The sequence below is a fragment of the Oncorhynchus keta genome, chromosome 6, assembly GCF_023373465.1.
Source record: "Oncorhynchus keta strain PuntledgeMale-10-30-2019 chromosome 6, Oket_V2, whole genome shotgun sequence".
NCBI lineage: Eukaryota > Metazoa > Chordata > Actinopteri > Salmoniformes > Salmonidae > Oncorhynchus > Oncorhynchus keta.
Genome location: NC_068426.1, coordinates 30,884,604 through 30,911,057, shown reverse-complemented (window position 1 = coordinate 30,911,057; position 26,454 = coordinate 30,884,604). Strand labels below are relative to the sequence as shown.

The window sequence follows — 26,454 nt, the reverse complement described above, 5'->3', positions numbered from 1 at the left end:
TTTTATGTTAACATTATAGGCAGTGTTCATAATGGTAAATAAGTACTTTGCAAGGTTTTCCCAAAATTCAGACACAAATTTACATTCAAAGAACAAGTGAGACAGATTCTCACCTTCTTTTTCACAGAAAACGCAGATATCATCAATAGCCACAAATTCGGACATCATAGAATTACATGGATATATCTTATGCAAAATGTTGAAGTGCACTTCCTTAACTTTGTTTGGTATACAGTATTTGTAAGGTCTTAACCATGCATTTTTCCAGACAATGTCAGGAATAAGCATGTTCCAGAAAAACGTTCCTCTCGGTGTAAGTTGGTTTTGTGAATGAAGAATTTGTCTTATATATTTATTACAACAAGATTTCTCAAGTAAGCCCACGCCTTCCAATCTGAGTTCTGGATAAACTTTGTGATCATTCCCAAAATTAAGACGACTTTTCATAAGTGTAGTTAGACCACTGGGAACAGCTTTGATCACAGAAATAAACTCTCTGAAAGGTATTGGAAACTCTTTCAATGTTATAAATTGTTCATATGTGAGAATATTACCCTTGTTGTCGAAAATATCAAGGACAAAGTCAATATTCCTCTCATGCCAGCTGGGGTAGAACAATACTTATTCCTTACAGTTATGTCTGAATTATTCCACAAAAGAGCTTTATGAGGGGAAAAATTGTGCAGGAAACATATTTTCCAGGCCAGTAAAGCTTGTTGGTTAAACGTAGCCAATTTAGCAGGTAATTTTTCAGGAATATTTCAGTAAAAATTGAAGACCTCCTAATTTATTAAACACATTATTTGGAATGAAATACCATATTGAATCGGTAACGAGTAAACATTTTTTCAACCAGTTTATCATGAAAGTGTTATTTATGTCAACAAAGTCCAACATTTCTAGACTGCCTTCAGCTCTTTGGTTAGAAAGGACATATTTTTTTAGTTTGTGAGACTTATTTTTCCAGATGAAGTCAAGAAAGGTCTTATTGATCTCTTTACAAGTAGCTGGATTTACACATAACGATAATGAGGGGTACACAAAACGAGACAGTCCCTCTGCCTTAGACAGAAGTACTCTCCCAAGTATAGAAAGATCTCTTTGTAGCCAATTATTAAATATATTTTTAGTTCTATTAATTTTAGGAGAGAAATTCAAATGTTGTCTGACTAAGTGGTTTTTTGACAGATGTATTCCTAAATATTTAACACAGTCCTTTACAGGAATATTTTCAATTTCTTTATCATCAGAGTCAAATAAACATAAGATTTCACATTTAGAAACATTCAGTTTTAATCCTGATGCAATAGAAAATGCAGTTAGAGCATTAAGGGCATGTGCGACCTGGTCTTTGTCTCTTAAGAAAAGAGTAGTATCATCAGCCAGTTGGGAAATTTTAATTTCATTGTTAAAAATGGTTAAGCCATACAAATTTGCATCATTCAGAATATCTAGAGATAGAAGTTCCACAACCAAAATGAATAAAAATGGCGAAATTGGGCATCCCTGTCGTACACTTCTGTTGATACTAAATATTTTGGAAGTATTAAGGTTTAGTAGCACAGAACTATTTATATCTTTGTAAAACATGCAAATTACTTTAATAAAATGTTCACCAAATCCAAAAAGTTTATGAGACCTAAAGAGAAATTCATGTTCAATTGTGTCAAAGGCTTTACAGAAGTCCAGAAATAGGACAACCGCATCTGAGTCAATTGCATCTGAATAATCTACAAGGTCCAAGACTAAACGAATGTTAGAGCTTATGTGACGGCCCTTCATAAATCCTGTTTGAGTTTCATTTATAATGGTATCTATTCCTTTCTTTAATCTTTTGGCATAAAGCATAGCAATCAATTTGTAATCAGTATTTAATAAAGTAATTGGTCTCCAATTGTCAATGAGAGAAGGGTCTTTATCAGGCTTCGGAATCAGTGAAATAATGCCCTGTTTCATAGTGGAGACCATTTCTCCTTTTTTAATGCAATCTTGAAACATATTGAAAATCAGGTCTTCCAAAACTGTCAATAGAATTCAACTGACAGGCCATCAGGGCCAGGTGATTTCCCTTTTTTCATTGAATTCAGAGCCTCTCTAATTTCTCCAATTGACACAGGTGAATCGCAAACTGAGTGGAAATCATCCTCAATTACAGGGACACAATTCTGAATGTGGCAAATGTAACTTTCACAACCATCTTCCTGAGATTGAGAGTTGTAAAGGTTTTCATAAAATGAATTGACACATGATGATATTGTAATGGGATCTTTGCATAAAACATTGTTAATTTTGAGTGCAGTTATAGATTTTTTTTTGTTGTAGTTTCTCTTTTCAAGTGCAAAAAAGTAACTAGTGTTTTTTTCCCCCTCTTCAATCCATTTGGCTCTTGACCATACAAAGGCGCCCTTTGCCAGATCCGTGCAAGTCTGATCTAATTCTAGTTGTAAAGACCTGAACACAGACTCCTCTTCTTCAGATAGAATATATTTCTTTAGAAAACTGTCAAGCTTGCTCATCATCTCCTTTTCTCTATTGTTCTTTAATTGCATCACATCTTTGGCGCGTTTAATGGCTACCGCTCTGACTTTATATTTGAAAAATTGCCATCGACTTCCATGACCCAAGTCTTTTCTAGCAAAAATATCTTTAGCTAATGATTTGATGTTTTCAATGAGATCAGTATCTTTAAGAAGTGTATTGTTTAATTTCCAATATCCCTGAGTACCTTTTGATTTTTTAGTAGCTTGTAAATTCAGGGAAATCAAGTGATGATCTGAAAAGGGAGCCAACTGATGATCTACATCTGTAACAAATTGTAACAAAAAAGGGGAAATTAGGAATAAATCTATTCTGTATTTACGTGACATAGTTTTGTTGGTCCAGGTATATCCCTTAGCATCCAGATTGAAATAACGCCAGGCATCCTCAACACAGAGATCCTTGCATAATGTAATGATAATGTTACTATTTTGAAAGCTCTGACTCGTTCTAGGAGGAAAACGATCAGCAGATGCATCAGGTGTTTCATTACAATCCCCTGAAATAATTAGAAAGGCCTCAGAGTATTTGTTGTTTAAATCCTGTACTTTCCTGGTACATTGGGTAAAAAGGGTCTTATTAGGAGCATGTGAGTTATGTCCGTATACATTACAGATGATGAAAATAGCATTGTCAAGTTTAACAGTTACTATGACCCATCTGCCCTCTTGTGAAGATGTGGATTCTAGAATGTCACCTTTAAACTAGTGAATAAGTGTCAAAACACCAGCAGAATGATTTGATCCATGACTAGTATGTAAACGCAGGATTATACCTGGTGACGACAATTTTGCTACAGATGAGTTTTTGCTGTGTTGGTGTCGCATAATGAATACGTAGGAGGAAATAGCTGTTTTGCATTCTTTCTAACGTCTTTGCACTCCTAAATGACAAACTTGGTAGCTAACTACATGTTTATTTGAAGTGAAAATGAAAGCAACATACAAAACCTTTTTTGTATTTTATGTCTTGATATCGAATGTTTTTGTGAACGCGTTCGAACCAATCTCAACCACATTTGTCGGTTTGGGATTTACAGCAGTGGGGCGGAAAATGTACAATTATGTATATGGTGAAAGTTGCGATTCAAAATGGATTACTTTTAATTCAACAGGTATGTGCACAGCTAAATATTAAATGGTTGATGTGTTAACGTGGCTTACTTAGGCTATTTGATCGTGTAGGCACAGTCAGTCCTTTTGCGTTTTAATCTTTCAATTGCTTATCGATCTCCACCAATATACCGTTGGCCTACTTTAGAAAACGAGAGTTGACTTTAGGATCGTTAAATATTGTGTGGAGGAAGTTCGGGTGGTAGGCGGGCGGCTTGAGAAAACGATACCTTAAATCCATAAATGTCTTGTGCAGTTTATATCTATAGGCTGCATATACGTTGCAGTTAAAAACTTATAGTTTTTACTTTGGGTGAAACTTTGGTTTTAGAAGTGTGTGGCGGGGGCATAACCATAGAGGGGGTCCTCCCTCAGAATGGTTTTGGGCATCTATAGCTCATTTACTGCATTTCTACTAGGAAGGGAGTTAGGAACAACTGAATCAGTGCCTCTTATAGTTTTTACATCGGGTGCAACTTTGGTTTTAGAAGTGGGGGGACATAACCATAGAGGGGGTCCTCCATCAGAATGGTTTTGGGCATTTATAGCTCATTTACTGCATTTCTACTAGGACCGGTCCCGATAAACCAAGAGTAGTATTTTCTTTTGAGCAATCTATTAATAAATGTTTTAAACCTGTATTTTTCCATATATAGACACACCCTATGAGTATTAATAAAATCAACTGTAAGTACTGAACTAGTCAGCTGCTTTTAGCACACTGTTTGATTACAAAAGAAGACACACAAATGACTCAAAGGGAGCCGGAGACCAAGATAGCCTAACCAGAAGAAAAAAAACCTGTTCCTGACCCGCCTTCTCCTGCTGACTTTCACAGATTCTGCTGTTATGCTCCTGAAGTTGCCGGTAATAGACTATACCAGCGGTCGGCAACCTTCTCCATTTGGAGTGCCAATTTATCCTACCATTTCTACCCATTTCCGTGCCAGTTATGATTTTCATATGCAATTTTGTGGAACAGGTTCATTTAATTTATTATAGTCTTTGTATCTCAAAATCATTGTCTGTGGTTAATTTACATTCTATCTAAATGAAAATTATACAAATCTAAAAGTTACTTTTATTGCCATTTGCCAACTATGTAATAATAACCCACACAAAGCCAACACATACAAACATTACAGCCGGCAGGTAGAAAATAAAAATAAATATCCTATAAATTACACTGGCTACGAATGGCTTGTCTGCAACGATTTTGAAAAGTTGTATCAACTGTCAACTGTCAAACTCGTGCTAGTGTAGCCGATGTGAAATTGCTAGATAGTCAGCGCTAGTGGCGTTTCAATCGGTGACGTCACTTATTCTGAGACCTTGAAGTAGTGGTTCTCCTTGCTCTTTTTATTTTATTTTTTATTTCACCTTTATTTAACCAGGTAGGCTATTTGAGAACAAGTTCTCATTTGCAACTGCGACCTGGCCAAGATAAAGCATAGCAGTGTGATCAGACAACACAGAGTTACACATGGAGTAAACAATTAACAAGTCAATAACACAGTAGGAGTCTATATACATTGTGTGCAAAAGGCATGAGGTAGGCGAATAATTACAATTTTGCAGATTAACACTGGAGTGATAAATGATCAGATGGTCATGTACAGGTACAGATATTGGTGTGCAAAAGAGCAGAAAAGTAAATAAATAAAAACAGTATGGGGATGAGGTAGGTAAAAATGGGTGAGCTATTTGCCGATAGACTATGTACAGCTGCAGCGATCGGTTAGCTGCTCAGATAGCAGATGTTTGAAGTTGGTGAGGGAGATAAAAGTCTCCAACTTCAGCGATTTTTGCAATTCGTTCCAGTCACAGGCAGCAGAGAACTGGAACGAAAGGCGGCCAAATGAGGTGTTGGCTTTAGGGATGATCAGTGAGATACACTTGCTGGAGCGCGTGCTACGGATGGGTGTTGCCATCGTGACCAGTGAACTGAGATAAGGTGGAGCTTTACCTAGCATGGACTTGTAGATGACCTGGAGCCAGTGGGTCTTGCGACGAATATGTAGCGAGGGCCAGCCGACTAGAGCGTACAAGTCGCAGTGGTGGGTGGTATAAGGTGCTTTAGTGACAAAACGGATGGCACTGTGATAAACTGCATCCAGTTTGCTGAGTAGAGTGTTGGAAGCAATTTTGTAGATGACATCGCCGAAGTCGAGGATCGGTAGGATAGTCAGTTTTACTAGGGTAAGTTTGGCGGCTTGAGTGAAGGAGGCTTTGTTGCGGAATAGAAAGCCGACTCTTGATTTGATTTTCGATTGGAGATGTTTGATATGAGTCTGGAAGGAGAGTTTACAGTCTAGCCAGACACCTAGGTACTTATAGATGTCCACATATTCAAGGTTGGAACCATCCAGGGTGGTGATGCTGGTCAGGCGTGCGGGTGCAGGCAGCGAACGGTTGAAAAGCATGCATTCGGTTTTACTGCAAGGGCCACGGCTTTTGTGGAGCGATGGGTAACGATGCTTCCAGGGTGACTGTTGACGTGTGCAGAGCGTCCCTGGTTCGCGCCCAGGTCGGGCGAGGGGACGGGCGTAAAGTCTATACTGTTACACTAGCAAACTTGATACATTGTATAAAATAGTCTAGGCCCTCAGTTTCCAGTGCCAGTGGTCTCGAGACAGACACAGCTGTAGGCTTTTTGTGCAAGGGATAAGAAGTAATCAGGTATTTTATGACATTTCCACTGGATCAGAACATTACATTTTTCACTTTGGTTATCGAACGGGAGAGCTGAAAATATTGTTCAAATACTTTGAGAACCTATTGTCATTCACAATTGATTGTAAAAACACTTTGTTTACTTGCTGTTTTGAGGTGAAGAAAAATTACTTTGAGAAGCTCCAAAGCTCATTAGTGGGGCTGAGTTAAGACATCAGAAATACCATCAGACATCCCCAAATGGGCACATTTATAGCCCTACATTTGCGTGCAGGCCAGGTAGACTAGTCCTACTTCTATATGTGTAATTAGGTGCTTGTCCTTACTCAAAATTGACAGGAGCATTTCAAACAAAAGACAATGAATAAATTGACAACTCGTAAGTGTAATGAAATAAAACAAACTTGTTTCTCACAAGTGTAGCATAGGTTGTGAGTTCTGCCAAACACATGTCCACTCCGACAATAAGAACTAATGGTAAATGACTAATACAAATATATTGAATGCATTAACAGAAATGACCATAAACAAACAAACATTGCAGATTGGAATTTATGGGAATTAACGTTAAATGCTTGCTACTACTGGTAATGTAAACTCAGCAAGAAAAGAAATGTCCCCTTTTCAGGACCCTGTATTTCAAAGCTAATTTTTAAAATCCAAATAACTTCACAGATCTTCATTGTAAAGGGTTTAAACACTGTTTCCCATGCTTGTTCAATGAACCATAAACAATTAATGAACATGCACCAGTGGAACGGTCGTTAAGACACTAACAGCTTACAGACGGTAGGCAATTAAGGTCACAGTTATGACAACTTAGGACACTAAAGAGGCCTTTCTGTTGACTCTGAAAAACACCAAAAGAAAGATGCCAGGGTCCCTGTTCATCTGCGTGAACGTGCCTTAGGCATGCTGCAAGGAGGCATGAGGACTGCAGATGTGGCCAGGGCAATAAATTGCAATTTACGTACTGTGAGACGCCTAAGACAGCGCTACAGGGAGACAGGGAGTTTTTGATAGCTGATCGTCCTCGCAGTGGCAGACCACTTGTAACAACACCTGCAACAGATCGGTACATCCGAACATCACACCTGCGGGACAGGTACAGAATGGCAACAACTGCCCGAGTTGCACCAGGAACACACAATCAGTGCTCAGACTGTCCGCGATAGGCTGAGAGAGGCTGGACTGAGGGCTTGTAGGCCTGTTGCAAGGCAGGTCCTCACCAGACATAACCTGCAACAATGTCGCCTATGGGCACAGCAAACCTACCGTCGCTGGACCAGACAGGACTGGCAAAAAGTTCTCTTTGCCGAGTCACGTTTTTTTCTCAACAGGGGTGATGGTCGGATTTGCGTTTACTGTCGAAGGAATGAGTGTTACACTGAGGCCTGTACCTTCCTGCAGGCTCATCCTGACATGACCCTCCAGCATGACATTGCCACCCCAGCATGACAACACTTCTCATTCTGCGAGTGACTTCCTGCAAGACAGGAATGTCCGTGTTCTGCCATGGCCAGCGAAGAGCCCGGATCTTAATCCTATTGAGCACGCCTGGGAACTCTTGGATCGGAGGGTGAGGGCTAGGGCCATTCCCCCCAGAAATGTCCGGGAACTTGCAGGGGCCTTGGTGGAAGAGTGGGGTAACATCTCACAGTAAGAACTGGCAAATCTGGTGCAGTCCATGAGGAGGAGATGCACTGCAGTACTTAATGCAGCTGGTGGCCACACCAGATACGGACTCTTATTTTAGATGTTTGACCCCCCCCCCCCTTTTTGTTCAGGGACACATTATTCAATTTCTGTTGGTCACATGTCTGTGGAACTTGTTCAGTTTGTCTGTTGTTGAATCTTGTTATGTTCATGCAAATATTTACATTCCACTCATTACCTGTATTAACTGCACCTGTTTGAACTCGTTACCTGTATAAAAGACACCTGTCCACACACTCAATCAAACAGACTCCAACCTCTCCACAATGGCCAAGACCAGAGAGCTGTGTAAGCACATCAGTGATAAAATTGTAGACCTGCACAAGGCTGGGATGCGCTACAGGACAATAGGCAAGCAGCTTGTTGAGAAGGCAACAACTGTTGGCGCAATTATTAGAAAATGGAAGAAGTTCAAGATGACGGTCTATCACCCTCGGTCTGGGGCTCCATGCAAGATCTCACCTCGTGGGGCATCAATGATCATGAGGGATCAGCCCAGAACTACACGGCAGGACCTGGTCAATGACCTGAAGAGACCTGGGACCACAGTCTCAAAGAAAACCATTAGTAACACACTACGCCGTCATGGATTAAAATCCTGCAGTGCACGCAAGGTCCCCCTGCTCAAGCCAGCGCATGTCCTGTCTGAAGTTTGCCAATGACCTCCTCTGGATCATCCAGATGGAATGGGAGAAAGTCATGTGGTCTGATGAGACAAAAATATAGCTTTTTGGTCTAAACTCCACTTCGCCGTGTTTTGAGGAAGAAGGATGAGTACAACCCCAAGCACACCATCCCAACCGTGAAGCATGGAGCTGGAAACATCATTCTTTGGGGATGCTTTTCTGCAAAGGGGACAGGACGACTGCGCCGTATTGAGGGGAGGATGGATGGGGCCATATATCGCGAGACCTTGGCCAACAACCTCCTTCCCTCAGTAAGAGCACTGAAGATGGGTCGTGGCTGGGTCTTCCAGCATGACAACGAAACACAGCCAGGGCAACTAAGGAGTGGCTCCATAAGATGCATCTCAAGGTCCTGGAGTGGCCTAGCCAGTCTCCAGACCTGAACCCAATAGAAAATCTTTGGAGGAAGCTGAAAGTCCGTATTGCCCAGCGGCAGCCCCGAAACCTGAAGGATCTGGAGAAGGTTTGTATGGAGGAGTGGCCCGAAATCCCTGCTGCAGTGTGTGCGAACCTGGTCAAGAACTACAGGAAACGTATGATCTCTGTAATTGCAAACCAAGGTTTCTGTACCAAATATTAAGTTCTGCTTTTCTGATGTATCAAATACTTATGTCATGCAATAAAATGCAAATTAATTACTTAAAAATCATACAATGTGATTTTCTGGATTTTTGTTTTAGATTCCGTCTCTCACAGTTGAAGTGTACCACTCCTTAGATAAAAATTACAGACCTCTACATGCTTTGTAAGTAGAAAAACCTGAAAAATCTGCAGTGTATCAAATACTTCTTCTCCCCACTGTATGTCTGAGATTATATGAACATGACTGTACATTCAAAGATATCTGTATCCATTCATCATCAATATTGTGTTGAGTACTGACCGGTCACCATGTCCGTGTAGTCTGTATAGCTGTTCATGCCGTGTCTGTTTGAAAAGTAGGGAATTAGCTAGGGAAACTGACATTACATTGCTAAACTGACTAATAAAAATTTCAGATTAATAAAAACTTCAGACTATCCGTCTAAAATCGTTTTGTCTGCTGGTTCCATCGTTTAATTCAGGTCTAGTGTGATTGAGACAAAAATAATATCTAAAGTTTGTGGGCTAGCCAGGTAAAGTTAGCCAACTTTTGGCTAGCTCTAATGGTACATCAACTGGTGAAAACTAGCCAAGTTAGTTTGAAACAGGACAAAAAGGCTACAAAACATTTCCATACACACAGCAGTCTGTAGCTAGAGCCTCGAGATGAGCTGGCTGTGGTAGCTAGCTAGCTGCACTACCGTTTAAAAGTTTGGGGTCCTTGTTTTTGAAAGAAGAGCATTTTTTTGTCCATTAAAATAACATAAAATTGATCAGAAATACAGTGTAGACATTGTTATTGTTGTAAATGACTATTGTAGCTGGAAATGGCTGATTTCTAATGGAATATCTACATAGGCGTACAGAGGCCCATTATCAGCAACCATCACTCCTGTGTTCCAATGGCACATTGTGTTAGCTAATCCAAGTTTATCATTTTAAAAGGCTACCACAACGTGCCATTGGAACTCAGGAGTGATGGTTGCTGATAATGGGCCTCTGTACGCCTATGCCAAAAGTTCCCGGATGTCGTACTACATTGGCCATAATATGAAGTATACACGCAGAGGACACTATTTCTGTACTTTAGGGCCCATAATGCAATTCCTCAGGAAATAGGCATTGCTTCACATCGTTTTCAGATTTGAAGAAAATGGCGGGAAATATGTAGCTGAAGTTCAACGAGAGCGGATACAAATTCATTGCTTTAACTAATTATGACAAATGTTAAGAAAATGTTGAACAATGTAATAAAGTAATGACTTTTCAAATAAGTTACCTTACATGTTATGTTGGCTGACAATTTGTTAGCTACGCTGTCCTTACGAACCACATAGCATATCATTACATCGATATGTACCAGTATGTTAGCTAGCCACCTAACATTAGTTGGCTACTTATACATCAAACTTGCCAGTATTTTAACTATAGGCTATCTTAACTAACTACCCAACTAACTACCCTAACTAACTACCCAACGACTTGATTGTTCCCGTCATTTAGATAAATGGTATAGTCGTTGTACCTTCTCAATGGACATTTGGGTGACTTCGCTCTAGCTATCTACTCTGATTTCCGAGCACTCTCGTCTGAGTGTACCAGAGCACAGAATAAATGATTTACGGGTGATCAACACCCGTTGAATATGGCCAGTGTCAGTAAACGTTGGCAAAAAAAGAGTCAAATTGCTTCCAGCAGCACAGTTAGTCACCAATGGATAACATGAAAACTGCCGAACCAGCTATGCTAGGGCGAGTAAAATGGTTTGAGTGGTCTCATTTGTGTCTGGAAGTAGCTAGCAAGCTAGCCAACATTCGCTTGGGTGCTTGACTGCCGTTGTAAGGCCAGAACGCTCAAATCAACCCTACTCTTCGGTGTGAACGTCCAGTGTGCACACTGAGAGTGAGAAACGGTCAGAATTTACAAACGGACAAGCTGACAACTCTCTGAATTCATGGGCACACTGGAACTCCAAATTGAATTGAAGAATACACCTGAAGTCATAAAATGTCTAACTAGTAATTTATGCCAACTAGCTAGCAAGAGGTTGCATAGCAACAACAAGTTCCTGTAGACAAGCAAAGAGCTAGTACACTCAAATGAAAGTATACCGTTCATTTACAGTATACTAAAATGAACTAATAGTATGTAGTGTATATAATCATTGTAGTATACAATATGTAAGTATGGGTATCCGAACGCCGCTATAGCTATCTAAATCAGGCAAAAAAAATATCCTGCACCCCCTGACAAAAATCAGTCCACAATCTGGCTGTAGCCTACACCACAGTTTCTATATTAGCGGGCTAGGGTTGGATGCGGACCTCAGATTTTCACGTTATCACGTGTTGTGACTATCATTGTGATGACATGCTGTTTAATCTAATCGATTACCTAACGTTTAATTATTACTTGACTATATTAATCATGCAACAATTAACTCATTAGTAACCTGGGGCACCACGGGAAAAGTTTGTTTAATGAGTTACCGTTTCTCGAATTAACTCAAGAATATCATAATTTCGATATCATATTTGTCATCAATCAACCATTAATTATAATTGTACCTCATTTTGAACATAGTTGACTTCAAATTTGCACGAACCCTAACATAAATGATGAATCAGCGATATACAAATTGGCTTAATTATTTATTTATTAACTAAATAATCACACAGAAATACATACACACACACACAGCATAGTTATTGGTTACTAACACAATGCAATGATCGTTTCCCAGTGGACTAAACTGATATGACTGCTTGTTACACAATGTGGCGGATTCAAAAGAGAGGGAAAGGGAGAGACAAAGGAATTCAACTATCAGGACCTTTGTAAGCTATGCTCATGGGAATATGAATACTTTGCACATGAACGACCGCTCATTCGACAAGAATTGCAATGTACAGTGCCTTGCGAAAGTATTCGGCCCCCTTGAACTTTGCAAACTTTTGCCACATTACAGGCTTCAAACATAAAGATATAAAACTGTATTTTTTTGTGAAGAATCAACAACAAGTGGGACACAATCATGAAGTGGAACGACATTTATTGGATATTTCAAACTTTTTTAACAAACAAAAAAAACTGAAAAATTGGGCGTGCAAAATTATTCAGCCCCCTTAAGTTAATACTTTGTAGCGCCACCTTTTGCTGCGATTACAGATGTAAGTCGCTTGGGGTATGTCTCTATCAGTTTTGCACATCGAGAGACTGAAATGTTTTCCCATTCCTCCTTGCAAAACAGCTCGAGCTCAGTGAGGTTGGATGGAGATCATTTGTGAACAGCAGTTTTCAGTTCTTTCCACAGATTCTCGATTGGATTCAGGTCTGGACTTTGACTTGGCCATTTTAACACCTGGATATGTTTATTTTTGAACCATTCCATTGCAGATTTTGATTTATGTTTTGGATCATTGTCTTGTTGGAAGACAAATCTCCGTCCCAGTCTCAGGTCTTTTGCAGACTCCATCAGGTTTTCTTCCAGAATGGTCCTGTATTTGGCTCCATCCATCTTCCCATCAATTTTAACCATCTTCCCTGTCCCTGCTGAAGAAAAGCAGGCCCAAACCATGATGCTGCCACCACCATGTTTGACAGTGGGGATGGTGTGTTCAGGGTGTTGCTTTTACGCCAAACATAACGTTTTGCATTGTTACCAAAAAGTTAATTTTGGTTTCATCTGACCAGAGCACCTTCTTCCACATGTTTGGTGTGTCTCCCAGGTTGGCTTGTGGCAAACTTTTAAACAACACTTTTTATGGATATCTTTAAGAAATTGCTTTCTTCTTGCCACTCTTCCATAAAGGCCAGATTTGTGCAATATACGACTGATTGTTGTCCTATGGACAGAGTCTCCCAACTCAGCTGTAGATCTCTGCAGTTCATCCAGACTGACCATAGGCCTCTTGGCCGCATCTCTGGTTGTCCACCAGAGTTGCAGGTGCATTTATACGGAATGATTCCATCATTAGAAGTAGGCTTTTGTTCTGGATGTGTTCGTTAGAATGTATACTACAGATGTGTACCACGAAGTGTTCTCGTCTACGTTTGAGTTTCCTAGACTATTTTACATATACAGTTGAAGTCGGAAGTTTACATGCACCTTAGCCAAATACATTTAAACTTTGCAATTCCTGACATTTAATCCTAGTACAAATCCCCTGTTTTAGGTCAGTTAGGATCACCACTTTATTTTAGAAATGTGAAATGTCATAATAATAGTAGTGAGTGATTTATTTCAGCTTTTATTTCTTTCATCACAGTCCCAGTGGGTCAGAAGTTTACATACACTCAATTAGTATTTGGTAGCATTGCTTTTAAATTGTTGAACTTGGCTCAAACGTTTCAGGTAGCCTTCCACAAACTTCCCACAATAAGCTGAGTGAATTTTGGCCCATTCCGCCTGACAGAGTTGGTGTAACTGAGTCAGGTTTGTAGGCCTTGCTCACACACGCTTTTTCAGTTCTGCCCACAAATATTCTATAGGATTGAGGTCAGGGCTTTGTGCCACAACTTTGGAAGTATGCTTGGGGTCATTGTCCATTTGGAAGACCCATTTGCGACCAAGCTTTAACTTACTGACTGATGTCTTGAGATGTTGCTTCAATATATCCACATAATTTTCCTACCTCATGATGCCATCTATTTTTTGTGAAGTGCACCAGTCCCTCCTGCAGCAAAGCACCCCCACAACATGATGCTGCCACCCCAGTGCTTCACAGTTGGGATGGTGTTCTTTGGGCTTGCAAGCCTCCTCCTTTTTTCTCCAAACATGAAGATGGTCATTATGGCCAAACAGTTCTATTTTTGTTTCATCAGACCAGAGGACATTTCTCCAAAAAGTACGATCTTTGTCCCCATGTGCAGTTGCAAACTGTAGTCTGGCTTTTTTATGGCGGGTTTGGAGCATTTGCTTCTTCCTTGCTGAGCGGCCTTTCATGTTATGTTGATATAGGACACATTTTACTGTAGATATAGATACTTTGGTACCTGTTTCCTCCTGCATCTTCACAAGGTCCTTTGCTGTTGTTCTGTAATTGATTTGCACTTTTCGCACATCATCTCTAGGAGACAGAACTTGTCTCCTTCCTGAGCAGTATGACTGCTGCGTGGTCCCATGTTGTTTATACTTGCGTACTATTGTTTTGTATAGATGAACGTGGTACCTTCAGGCGTTTGGAAATTTCACCCAAGGATGAACCAGACTTTTGGAGGAGGCCTACATTTTTTTTCTAAGCTCTTGGCTGATTTCTTTTGATTTTCCCATGATATCAAGCAAAGAGGCACTGAGCTTGAAGGTAGGCCTTGCAATACATCCACAGGTACACCTCCAATTGACTGAAATGTCAATTAGCCTATCAGAAGCTTCTAAAGTCATGACATAATTGTCTGGAATTTTCCAAGCTTTTTAAAGACATAGTCAACTTAGTGTATGTAAACTTCTGACCCCCTGGAATTGTGATACAGTGAAATAATCTGTAAACAATTGTTGGAAAGATTTGTCATGCACAAAATAGATGTCCTAACCTAACCAAAACTATAGTTTGTTAACAAGAAATGTGTGGAGTGGTTGAAAAACAAGTTTTAATGACTCCAACCTAAGTGTATGTAAATTTCCTACTTCAACTGTACAGCTACAGACTGTGAATGTGTAGTCTCGTCTTCACCTTCGTACACTGGTCTTCTAGTTTTAACCATTACTTGACGTCCGGTTTACACCGTACGCCTGCTTGGTCTAATGTAACTTTCTTGAGGACTACTTCATAAGCACTCTGGCAAAAGGGGCGTTCCATCATTTTGGCATAATGTCTATGCTCACATGGGCGTGGTTTCTGACTTGGCAAAGTTTATATGCAAAACGATTTTTGACTCCATACTGCAGTGCAAGAGGGAGAGAGTTTATGACCGGTCATTAAAGTCATACAACCTGCCCCACTCCCCCTCTTCTTCCACTATGGTGTGGGGGTCTGCCATCCATGTGTTGATCCTCACTCATGAGGGAAAGTCATAACAGTCGGGTGGTTGTGGATGGGTTATTAGCAATTGCGGGTGGGCGAGTAAGAGTGAACAAACAGCTAACTGATGCACCGCTAGCCTACTAAGCAGCTGTGCCCTATATGCGTAACTAATCACGTTATTACTAATTAACGTTATCACGTTATCACCACCTATAATTAGTATAGAAATAATGGTGGTGTATTCATAGCACATCCCATTCATTGACACTAATAAACAACTTTTGCCCTGTCATCAGGTTTGGAAGTGGCTCTACATAAGAAACTGTTTGGTCAACATGTTGCCTCTAGAGTCATCCAGAAATCTGTAACAGGTTTCATGAACAATAAAAACCCTAGAAAGCCCCTGGTGCTCTCTCTACATGGCTGGACTGGCACAGGGAAGGACTTAGTCAGGAAGTTGATAGCTGAAAACATCTACAAGAAGGGCATGGCCAGCAGTTTCGTCCATCAGTTTGTGACTTCTACTCACTTCCCTCATCCGAGTCAGATTGAGAACTACAAGGTAAAACAAGTATTTTGTTATATTGAAGTGTAATCCCCAGTAACCGTGGCAGGGAAATTCTCAATGGAGAATTAGGCTGTAAGAAATCACTATGGTGCATATTCTATATCAGTGGAATTCAAATCTTACCCTACAAGGTCTGGAGTACTGTTGGTTTTCTGATCTACCTGATAAGTAATTGCACCCACCTGGTGTCCCAGGTCTAAATCAGTCCCTGGTTAGATGGGAAGAATGAAAAAGAAAAAAGCAGTGGAACTGGCTTCAAGGTCCAGATTTGGATTTGAGGGTTCTTATATGATAGGGAATGTAAAGTATCAGTCAAAAGTTTGGACACACCTACTCATTCCACATTTTAAAAAAAAACAATTTTCTATATTGTCGAATAAGAGTGAAGACATCAAAACTATGAAATAACATATGGAATCATGTAGTAACCAAAAAGGTGTTAAACAAATCAAAATAAACTTAGTTAAAAAGAACAGCTCATAAGTAAAGATAAATTACAGTCTGTAATTACTTTAAGACATGAAGGTCAGTCAATACGGAACATTTCCAGAACTTTAAAAGTTTATTGAAGTGCAGTTGCAAAATACACCAAGTGCGATGATGAAACTGGCTCTCATGAGGACCGCCACAGGAAAGGAAGACCCAGAGTTACTTCTTCTGCAGAGGATAAGTTCATTAGAGTTACCAGCTCCATAAATTGCAGCCCAAATAAATGCTTCACAGAGTTCAAGTAAAAGACACATCTCAACATCACTGTTCAGGGGAGACTGCGTAAGTCAGGCCTACATGATCAAATTGCTGCAAAGAAACCACTACCAAAGGACACCAGTGAGAAGAAGAGACTTACTTGGGCCAAGAAACACAAGCAATGTGAGATGTCTTTGTGAGACGCAGAGTAGGTGAATAGATGATATCTGTGTGTAGTTCCCACCGTGAAGCATGGAGAAGGAGGTGTGATGGTCTGGGGGTGCTTTGCTGGTGACACTGTTGTTATTTATTTTGAATTCAAGGCACACAACCAGCATGGCTACCACAGCATTCTGCAGCGATACGCCATCCCATCTGATTTGTGCTTATGTAACGGATGTGAAACGGCTAGCTTAGTTAGCGGTGTGCGCTAAATAGCGTTTCAATCGGTTACGTCACTTGCTCTGAGACCTTGAAGTAGTAGTTCCCCTTGCTCTGCAAGGGCCGCGGCTTTTGTGGAGCGATGGGTAACGATGCTTCGAGGGTGACTGTTGTCGTTGTGCGCAGAAGGTCCCTGGTTCGCGCCCGGGTATGGGCGAGGGGACGGTTTAAAATTATACTGTTACACTTAGTGGGACTACCATTTTGTTTTTCAACAGGACAATTACCCAACACACCTCCAGGCTGTGTAAGGCCTATTTGACCAGGAAGGAGATTGACGAGTGGAATGCTGCATCAGATGACCTGGCCTCCACAATCACCTGACCTCAAAACAATTTAAATGGTTTGGGATGAGTTGGACTGCAGAGTGAAGATAAAGCAATCAACAAGTGCTCAGCATATGTAGGAACTCCTTCAAGACTGTTGGAAACACATTCCAGGTGAAGCTGGTTGAGAGAATGCAAAGCTGTCAAGGCAAATGGTGGCTACTTTCGAAGAATCTCAAATATATTTTGATTTGTTTAACACTTTTTTGGTTACTACATGATTCCATATGTGTTATTTCATAGTTTTGATGTCTTTACTATTATTTTACAATATAGAAAATAGTAAAACATTTAAAAACGTGGAATGAATAGTTGTGCCCAAACCTTTGACTGGTAATGTATATCTGAATTTTTAAAAATATATTTTGCGGCTTTCTTGAAATCTATCTTCACTGCTGTAGATAAGTCTGTGTTTTTACTGCTGTGACCATCCCTCAGTCTCAACTGCAGCAGTGGGTCAAAGGCAATGTCACCAACTGCCCACGTTCCATGTTCGTCTTTGACGAGATGGACAAGATGCACCCTGGCCTGATCGACTGTATAAAGCCCTACCTGGAATACTATGAAAATCTGGATGGTGTCTCGTACCGCCAAGCCATCTTCATCTTCCTCAGGTAGGCAAGACAGACTAGCAGTGTGTGATAAGAATTCCTGTGTTGATTTTGGATACTTATGTATTTTTTTACATTTTGGATATACAGTCAAATATATTAGAGATCCATCATCTTTCCCACAACTTAATGACTCGTAGTGACCATGGTTTTACTTAGCTAAAAGTCAGCTGTCAATCAGATACGGCCCCCCAAAACTAAAGTTCAGTTACTTCAGATTTTTTATTTAGCAAATAGAATCACCACACATGAACCTAATGCATTTAGAAACTACTCCATGTCCGGACCAGTCACTCCCCTCAGTGAGCTTGTCCAGGAGTGGGGAGAAGAGGGGGTTTACTTGAGATGGGAGAATATAGAGTTGACAATTGAGTTATGCCTTGGATGAGTAATGTTTTGGTACTATAAAGTACCAGGAACGAGATTAGAACCTCGTTTTAGAGACCAGACTGAGCGATAATTTATAGTGAATGCAATCTGGCTAAGGGATACTCCTTTCTCAAGTAAAAGGCCCTTTGTGAAGAGTTCCTAAGATCTGTGGTTCATCATGTAAGTTGAGAGGGGTGTATCTTTGCTATAAAAGATCTCAGTTGCCATTATGTTGGGACTCTCAACAATTCATTATAGATAGTGAATTGTTGAAAGTCACAGGGCTATGGTAAAGCTCATATTATTAAAGATGAAGTTTAAGTATAACTCTGACTGGTGTGTGGTTTGTAACTCTCCTCATTTGGCAATATAGGAAATTGCCACGACAGTGTCGATTATTTTCATTTTTTTACACCAGCAGCTGAAACAACAATATTATTAGTTGTAGAAAATATATTTCACAGTGGTTTAGATGGTACAGTGATTTTTTACTAGCTTATTTAGTCACATAAACTGAAATTAGGCTAACTATTAGAGTTTTAGCAACCAGGAAATTTCTGCATAGTGCAACTTTAATATCTACTAGTTTGTTTTGCTCATTTACATTTACATTTAAGTCATTTAGCAGACGCTCTTATCCAGAGCGACTTACAAATTGGTGCATACACCTTATGACATCCAGTGGAACAGCCACTTTACAATAGTGCATCTAAATCATCTCCATAGCAATGCCGGAGGGGAGAAAATCACGCAGGTGGCCCTGGACTTCTGGAAAGCAGGTCGAGACCGAGAGGAGATTAAATTGCATGACTTAGAACCAGCTCTCTCCCTGTCTGTGTTCAACAACAAGAAGAGTAAGCCACATCTTTGCTGTCCTTTAAGACTGAAGCCTAACTTATGCACTTTGGTAACTCTTTTTTTATATTTAACAAATCATGCACATGTTTGTCTAAGGTCAGGATTCTCTCCGTTATGTTACTACGCCTGGGATTAGAAGACTGGGAATGTTATTGGAGTCTTTTTAGACCTTCAATACAAAGATTACTTGTGATATCTATATTCTGTCCATCTACCTTTCTTGCCCCTGCCCATTTTATGACTATCCTTACCCCCTAGGCACTTGTGTACATCTGAGAGGATTGGGTAAGCAATTGGTGGTAGCTTCTTCTTGCCCATCTCATGACTGTGTCCCTCCCTCCCTTTCTCTGTGTAGGTGGGTTGTGGCACTCTAGTCTGATAGACAAGAACCTAGTTGACTTCTTTGTCCCCTTCCTGCCTCTGGAGTACAGACATGTGCTGCTGTGTGGCATGGCAGAGATGTCCGCCAGGGGCCTGGAGCCCAACCAGGACGTGGTCGACCAGATGGCCAGAGAGATGGTCTATTTCCCAAAGAGCGAGAGGATCTTCTCCGTCAATGGCTGCAAGACCATCAACGGAAGGCTAGATTACTTCACATAATGCATGTTTGAGGCCAACTACGTTGCTGCCGGCGGCTGCAGACTGACTGATCTAATCATAATGAGCAGTAATTTAGGATGAAAGGTGGTTTGTAGGTCTGATCAGTCGTTCTGCATTTGCTGACGGTAATGTAGACGATCTCCGAGGGAACAGCTACTGTATCTATCTACCTCCTACTCTACTGTGTGCACTTTCTTTTTTAAATGTAAAAAAAAAATGTTGCCCCCTTTTCTCCCCAATTTCGTGGTATTCAATTGTTTTTAGTAGCTACTATCTTGTCTCATCACTACAACTCCCGTACGGGCTCGGGAGAGACAAAGTTTGAAAGTCATGCGCACATCCAACCCGGAAGCCAGCCGCACCAATGTGTCGGAAGAAACACAGTGCACCTGGCAACCTTGGTTAGCGCGCACTGCGCCCGGCCCGCCACAGGAGTCGCTGGTGTGCGATGAGACACGGATATCCCTACAGGGCCTCCCAGGTGGCGCAGTGGTTAAGGGCGCTGTACTGCAGCGCCAGCTGTGCCATCAGAGACTCTGGGTTCGCGCCCAGGCTCTGTTGTAATCGGCCGCGACCGGGAGGTCCGTGGGGCGACGCACAATTGGCCTTGCGTCGTCCAGGTTAGGGAGGGTTTGGCCATGATGATGACCCGCCCCTCAGGCCTCCCACTGTCAACACAACCATGTGGAGAACATCAACGGCCTTGTTCTTGTAGTGTCACTTCTCCCTAAAGATGGATTACCGAGAGAGAGGATGCCAGATTTAAGAAGAGATATAAAATTAAAACACTGAGGGGAAACGCTATTCTTTTTAACCAATCAAGGTGCTTGTTCCTGATTTCAATTTTTTTGTAAATGATTACCTCCAAATAATGATTTTCTTTTTCATGGAATTCTGCTGCACATGAACTATGGCAAGTGAAAATGAGTTGTGTATTAGAAACAAATGTGGTTTAAAGTTACAATCTCTAGTACTGTAGAAAGGGCCCATGGAGTTGGTGGAAGAATCCTTTAATTCATGGCCACTTACTCAGCTTGGCCAGGAGCGCTTTAATTAGGTCAGGTGGAAATGTCCGACAGATCTCAACTCCATAAAAGGAGGAAATCTGTGATCTGACTGCTTTCTCTTCCTTAACTCCGTCTAATCCAGAAGTTCTGTGTGTCCATGAATCCACGTAAGTCCACCAAATCTGTTACCTTTCATCTGAACCTTTCATCTGAACCTTTCATCTGAACCTTTCATCTGAACCTTTCATCTGAACTTTTCATCTGAACCTTTCATCTGAACTTTTCATCTGAACTTTTCATCTGAACTTTTCATCTGAACTTTTCATCTGAACTATCTGTTGCGATCGGGAGAGTGGGCCATAAGTTATTGTTTATAGTTATTACCGCGGAGTGCAGCTTGTAGAGCACGCTTCAAACCTATTGTGTAATGTGAATGGTCAATGATCACAGCCCTACGGATCATCACAGGCCAATTATGCGAAACGATATATGGTTAATATGTCATGAAATTACATGTACATATGAAGACACTTGAAAGGGTGAAATATGAAACGTCATCGTTTGCTGAACTGATCGATTCTGATATCAAACCAATGGGGATTATAGATTGAATAACCGATCACTGTTTGTATTATTCTTCTCGTGATTATGATTAATAGTTACGAGCATAAATTTCTCAAGGATGATTCCTATTGACTTCTTAATGAACTGATTTGTTGAATTCCCTAATTATATTTATAATGAATGATTATGATTTGATATTTCTGATTATGAATTTGATTGTACACATGTTATCAGTTTGATTGGATACATGTTATTCTGTTTCCTTTGTTATGCAGCACAGACTACCCAGTAAATATACCACTTTATGGTTAAAGGAATTCCTGCCTCAGTCTCATCCATTCCTCCCCACACAGATTCCACTAATCTGTCCTTCGAGCAGGATCATGACTGAGCTAAAGATAGGTGAAATGGGGAGGGAGAGAAGGAAGAATTGTCTCCACTGGAAGGAAGGAGATAGGAAGAAAGAGCAGCTGAGGAAAAGGTATTGGAATAAATTAAAGATCCAGGAGCTAAGCCTAAAGCAACAAGGAAGGCTTCATCCTCAACCACCAGAAGAACCAGACAAGCACCTGGTTATCTTTATTATGTGGTCGAGTTTTCCACATCAAAGGGAAAGCCCACCAGAGCTCAGTGGTGATGGATCAACTGTATGTTTCAGCCATCAACCATCCCCGGAGAGCCTCCCCGGAAACTGCTTTGGGACGGGAAAGTGGTCTACAGGAAGAACCTATGGAGGAGGTAACTCCCACCGCACAGGTCGACCAGCTTCCTGAGGCAGGCTCCGCTCACCCCTTAACTAATGGGAAATCGTTGAGGCACTCTAGACGGAGTGACAGTTGGATACCCCTTTGGAAGTGGCCATGGCAGCCGCCATTCAATAGCCCTCAGCGATTCACAGACCGCTGTCCTACTAGCGTTGGAGGAAATTGAGCTTCAGATTGAGGAGGAACGACAGGCTGACGAACGATGTCACCTATTGGATGTGCAGGCCCGTAGAGCTCTATGGGAACAGGAATTCATTGCCAAGGACCTGGCACAGCAGTGACAGCACCGTCAAGCAAGAAGGGAATTTGAGGAGGCACGGATGGTGTCACGGTTTTCATATGGTGAAGGAGAGTCGGACCAAACTGCAGCGTGTCGATTGCGATCCATGTTTATTTAAACAAACGTAAACACGACTAAACACGAACACTACAAAACAATAAACGAAACGAAAACCGAAAACAGCCTATACTTGTGTCAACTAACATCGAACAAGGACATCAAGACACTCAGGACAATCACCCACAATACAACCAAAGAATATGGCTGCCTAAATATGGTTCCCAATCAGAGACAACGATAAACACCTGCCTCTGATTGAGAACCACTTCAGACAGCCATAGAACCTAGAACACCCCACTAAGCTACAATCCCACTATCTACACACCAAATACAAAAACCCATGTCACACCCTGGCCTGACCAAATACATGAAGAAAAACACAAAATACTACGACCAGGGCGTGACAGATGGTCTCATCCTTCCTGGAAAGGAACGAACGGGGAGTTGACCTTACCCCCCCTCCACATGGACCTAACCTGTCTGGGATACTAGGGTCGGACAAATGTCACCACTCTCTAAACGACAGAGGACTCGCAGTCCATGAGATCAATGTGATGGTTATATTCTTCAAGAATCAATGGGTACATATTGTTAATTGAAAAAGATTTGGACAGCTGTAAGTATTGCAGGTTTCCCCTTTAATTTTCATTGAAAATGTATCACCTGAAATATTGTCCACTGGATTCCCATTGTGTATTTTATATCTGTTGTCAATACCCAGTTTACTAATACCTAAACATGGAAAAATATGCCTTGACTTGCATCTATTTTGCATTTGTTTTTAATCGTTTCATTCACCAGAAGCATTGTGTACATTTTTCAAAATCTGCTGTAAGTTTCTTTGGGGGTAGTCATGACTGGCCTGTGAGGATCAGCTCTATAGAGATATCCCTCACTCCAGCAGAGGGGAAGAGGTGTGTGTCTGGGGGGGTTCATGACCCCTCATGCCCGTTGTATATTATAAGGCAGCAGACCAACTCTACCTCAGAACTGTCACATGCAATAAATGGACTTTGGGACATTATATTTCATAAACCAAAATGTGGAAAATGAGGGCAGTTGGCCTATGAAAATGAATGTCAATTTTGTCATGTAATTAAAAGTTAAATGAGGACGTTATGACATACATTGTAACTTGTTTACATACTGTGCATTGTGTAGAAAATATCCAGATCAAAGAGAATGTTTTTGTAAAGATGAACTGACTTTAGTTGTCTAAACCAGATCCTGGTAAGTCTGATACCTTGCCTTGTAACTAGCTACACCTCAGGGAACCAAGGGAGCGTGCCACAATGACGTAAATGCCCTCTTTTCCCCAGGGTATAAAGCATTTGTGTTAAGAGTTAACACATCAGACTAGAGATCACGTGCTGCAGCCTAGGTCTACTATTATTTGACCGCAAAACGCAACATGAGGTTGAAGAAGACAAAGGAACCTCTTAACAATTAATGCTACAGTTGAGTAGCTGTATCTAAGAAGGGGAATTCAAGCAGGACCACCTGGTTATTCTCTCCAAGCAATTGTGTGTCTACACTGCTTTTCTTCCCACTATGGGAATATCTAAATGGCTGATTAGCCATCCTCAGAAGACCAATCTTCCAGAACGAGTACAAGGAGCCAGACAACTAAGGGAAAGGACATTGTGACACCTTGTGGACAATCAGAGACTTGCACCTGGCCAATCGAAGTACAAGAACCACAAAGCAGAACGCGGCCCACAAAGGCCTGGGCCCATCAGGAACTCGGCCCACGAAGAGATACCCAACGGAGACCTTCAACCAGTAAATACATTCATTATAATTCTGACCAATAAAAGCGGGCAAGGTGTTAGGGCTAAACTAAGCATAGTTTACAAATGTATCCAAGTGCTTTTCTCCCGTGCACTTTCTTTCTCAATCTCCATCTTGTGTAACGTGTCATATTGTGTTGGCCCGCTAGGGACCTGAGTAACTGAATTAAATTCTAATCAATAATCCTTAACCTAGACTGTATGTGTATCTTATATTATCATTTAGCTTGTTAGTAAATAAATAATCAACCCAGTTGGTGTGGTACGGAATGATTCAGTGAGACCCGGGTTTGTGCAGATTTAAGAATTATGTGACATTCAGAATGAGGAAATTAAATAATTAGTGACTGCTAAGAAATGGATATTCTTTGAGTTAATTTGGGAAACGACAACATATTAATCAAATTTTCCCATGGTGCCCAAGGTTACTGAGTTAATGGTTACCTGATTAATTTAATCACGTAATTATAAAAATAGTTAATCATTCGTTGAATAGCATGTCATTAATGATAGTAAATGTCACGACAGGGTATATTTTGTTTTCAGTCCACCAATTTCATTTTTTCAAGGTTGATCCAGATTTGTCCTATATCATTTAATTGAGTAGTCCAACAGTCCTTCTTGATTAAATATCTGCAACGAAGTAAATCCAATTGTAATATGTTTTAATATAACTTAACCACAATGAAACAATTGTATATTGTATGTACAACTGTATACTGTGCCTTAGTTGGCATACTGTTCCCGGTCTAAACAATGCACAAAACAATTACAGGAAGGAAGGTTTGCAATTTTTTTTGTTTGGGTACATTAAATATCTAACATTTTTTAATCTAATGTAAGAACTCCTACTGTTAATTCAGGACATCATAGGAGGCATATTTGTACATTTTACTGTACTTTTTTTTTCTCAAGCCCAAGCATTAAAGCTCTGAATATTTACAATAAATCTCAAAGCATTCTAACTTGCTCATTTATGCATATTTGGATGCATTATATTCATGCGAGACCATAACAATTTAGCTGGGATTTTAGTCTATGGACAGGTTGTAGGCTTGTCTGATCTAGTCAAGAAGTGTAATATTCTCTTTCTCATCTCTTCCCTCACCTCCCAGATAATGGCATGCAGGGAGGTCAGCTCCACACTCTTTCACCCTTTCTGGTGGTCTTGAAAACAGGGCCGTCATGACGTTGGTCATCACTACACTAACATCAGCAGCAGTATGACCAGTCTGATGGTGAAAGGTATCAGAGGATTGGCTATAAAAGAAACACATAAAACATTTTTTATTTAACCTTTATTTAACTAGGCAAGCCAGTTAAGAACAAATTATTATTTACAATAACGGCCAAACCTAACCCGGATGACGCTGGTCCAATTGTCCGCCGCCCTATGTGACACCTCTAGCAATGAGATGCAGTGCCTTAGACCGCTGCGCCACTCGGGAGTCCTAAAATTAGGGGATTGATCATCAGCAAAACTGATCCCTGATCTAGGATCAGTTTTGCTCTTTTGATCATGTTGAATAAGATTACATGGACAGTGCGGACCTAATCTTAGATTAGCAGTCCTACTCTTAGATCTGGGCCCATTTTCATAGTGTCTAAGTGTCTGTGGAAATATGTCAATATTGACAAAATCAAAAAGTTAGTTCCATGTTCAGTTTACCTGTGACAATGAGGGAGTGGAACTCACTCAGAGAAGTTATGACAGAAGAGGTTATTCTTATGAACACAGACGTAGTTCCCTTGGTGGAAGTCATCTGTAGCAGGGAAGAGGAAGGCAGCAGAGTCGTTGACAGCTGGCTGAGTCTGGCTTCTGTTGGAGCCGGTGACCGTGAGAAAGAAGGAGCCTCCTGGGTACTGTGGCGGAGTGGAGCAGGTGATGGTGAAGCTGTATCCACATAACACCTCTGGCTCCTGGAGACCCCTCCCATTGGGGCAGTCAGAGATATTAAGCTGGAGCAGGAGATCTGAGCAGATCACCACAAAATAGGATGGTATTTAACAAAAATCAATTACTGCAAATGAAGCATCCTTTCTATGGGGAAAATACTCAATTGCAGATTCAGAGCCATCACATTTAAAGGGTATCATAAGTATCTCTTCTGGAACAGTGGTTTAGCATTGAAACAGGAAAGCCATAGCTCAGTTGTCAGCACACCACTTCTGCAACACCCATTTCTTGAAAGAAGCCGCTCTAGCCTTTAGCTCATTGCGGATGTTGCCTGTAATGCATGGCTTATGGTTGGGATATGT

General features: G+C 40.9%; 1 protein-coding gene across 1 annotated transcript; it reads left to right on the top strand.

Moving 5' to 3' along the window:
• Positions 1-3,374: 3,374 nt before the first annotated feature.
• On the top strand, positions 3,375-21,618 carry LOC118385387 (torsin-1A-like). Its single transcript, XM_052521314.1, has 5 exons — positions 3,375-3,652; positions 15,567-15,832; positions 17,731-17,906; positions 18,999-19,126; positions 19,486-21,618. Exons 1-5 carry the CDS (start codon positions 3,469-3,471, stop codon positions 19,728-19,730), a joined length of 999 nt encoding a protein of 332 aa, XP_052377274.1. The 5' UTR covers positions 3,375-3,468; the 3' UTR covers positions 19,731-21,618.
• Positions 21,619-26,454: the final 4,836 nt, after the last annotated feature.

Coding starts and splice junctions, on each gene's coding strand:
- LOC118385387 (XM_052521314.1), top strand. CDS start 3,469: ATGAAAGCAACATACAAAACCTTTTTTGTATTTTATGTCTTGATATCG. Junction 15,833..17,730: donor GTCAGATTGAGAACTACAAG/GTAAAACAAGTA, acceptor ACCATCCCTCAG/TCTCAACTGCAGCAGTGGGT. Junction 17,907..18,998: donor GCCATCTTCATCTTCCTCAG/GTAGGCAAGACA, acceptor TCATCTCCATAG/CAATGCCGGAGGGGAGAAAA.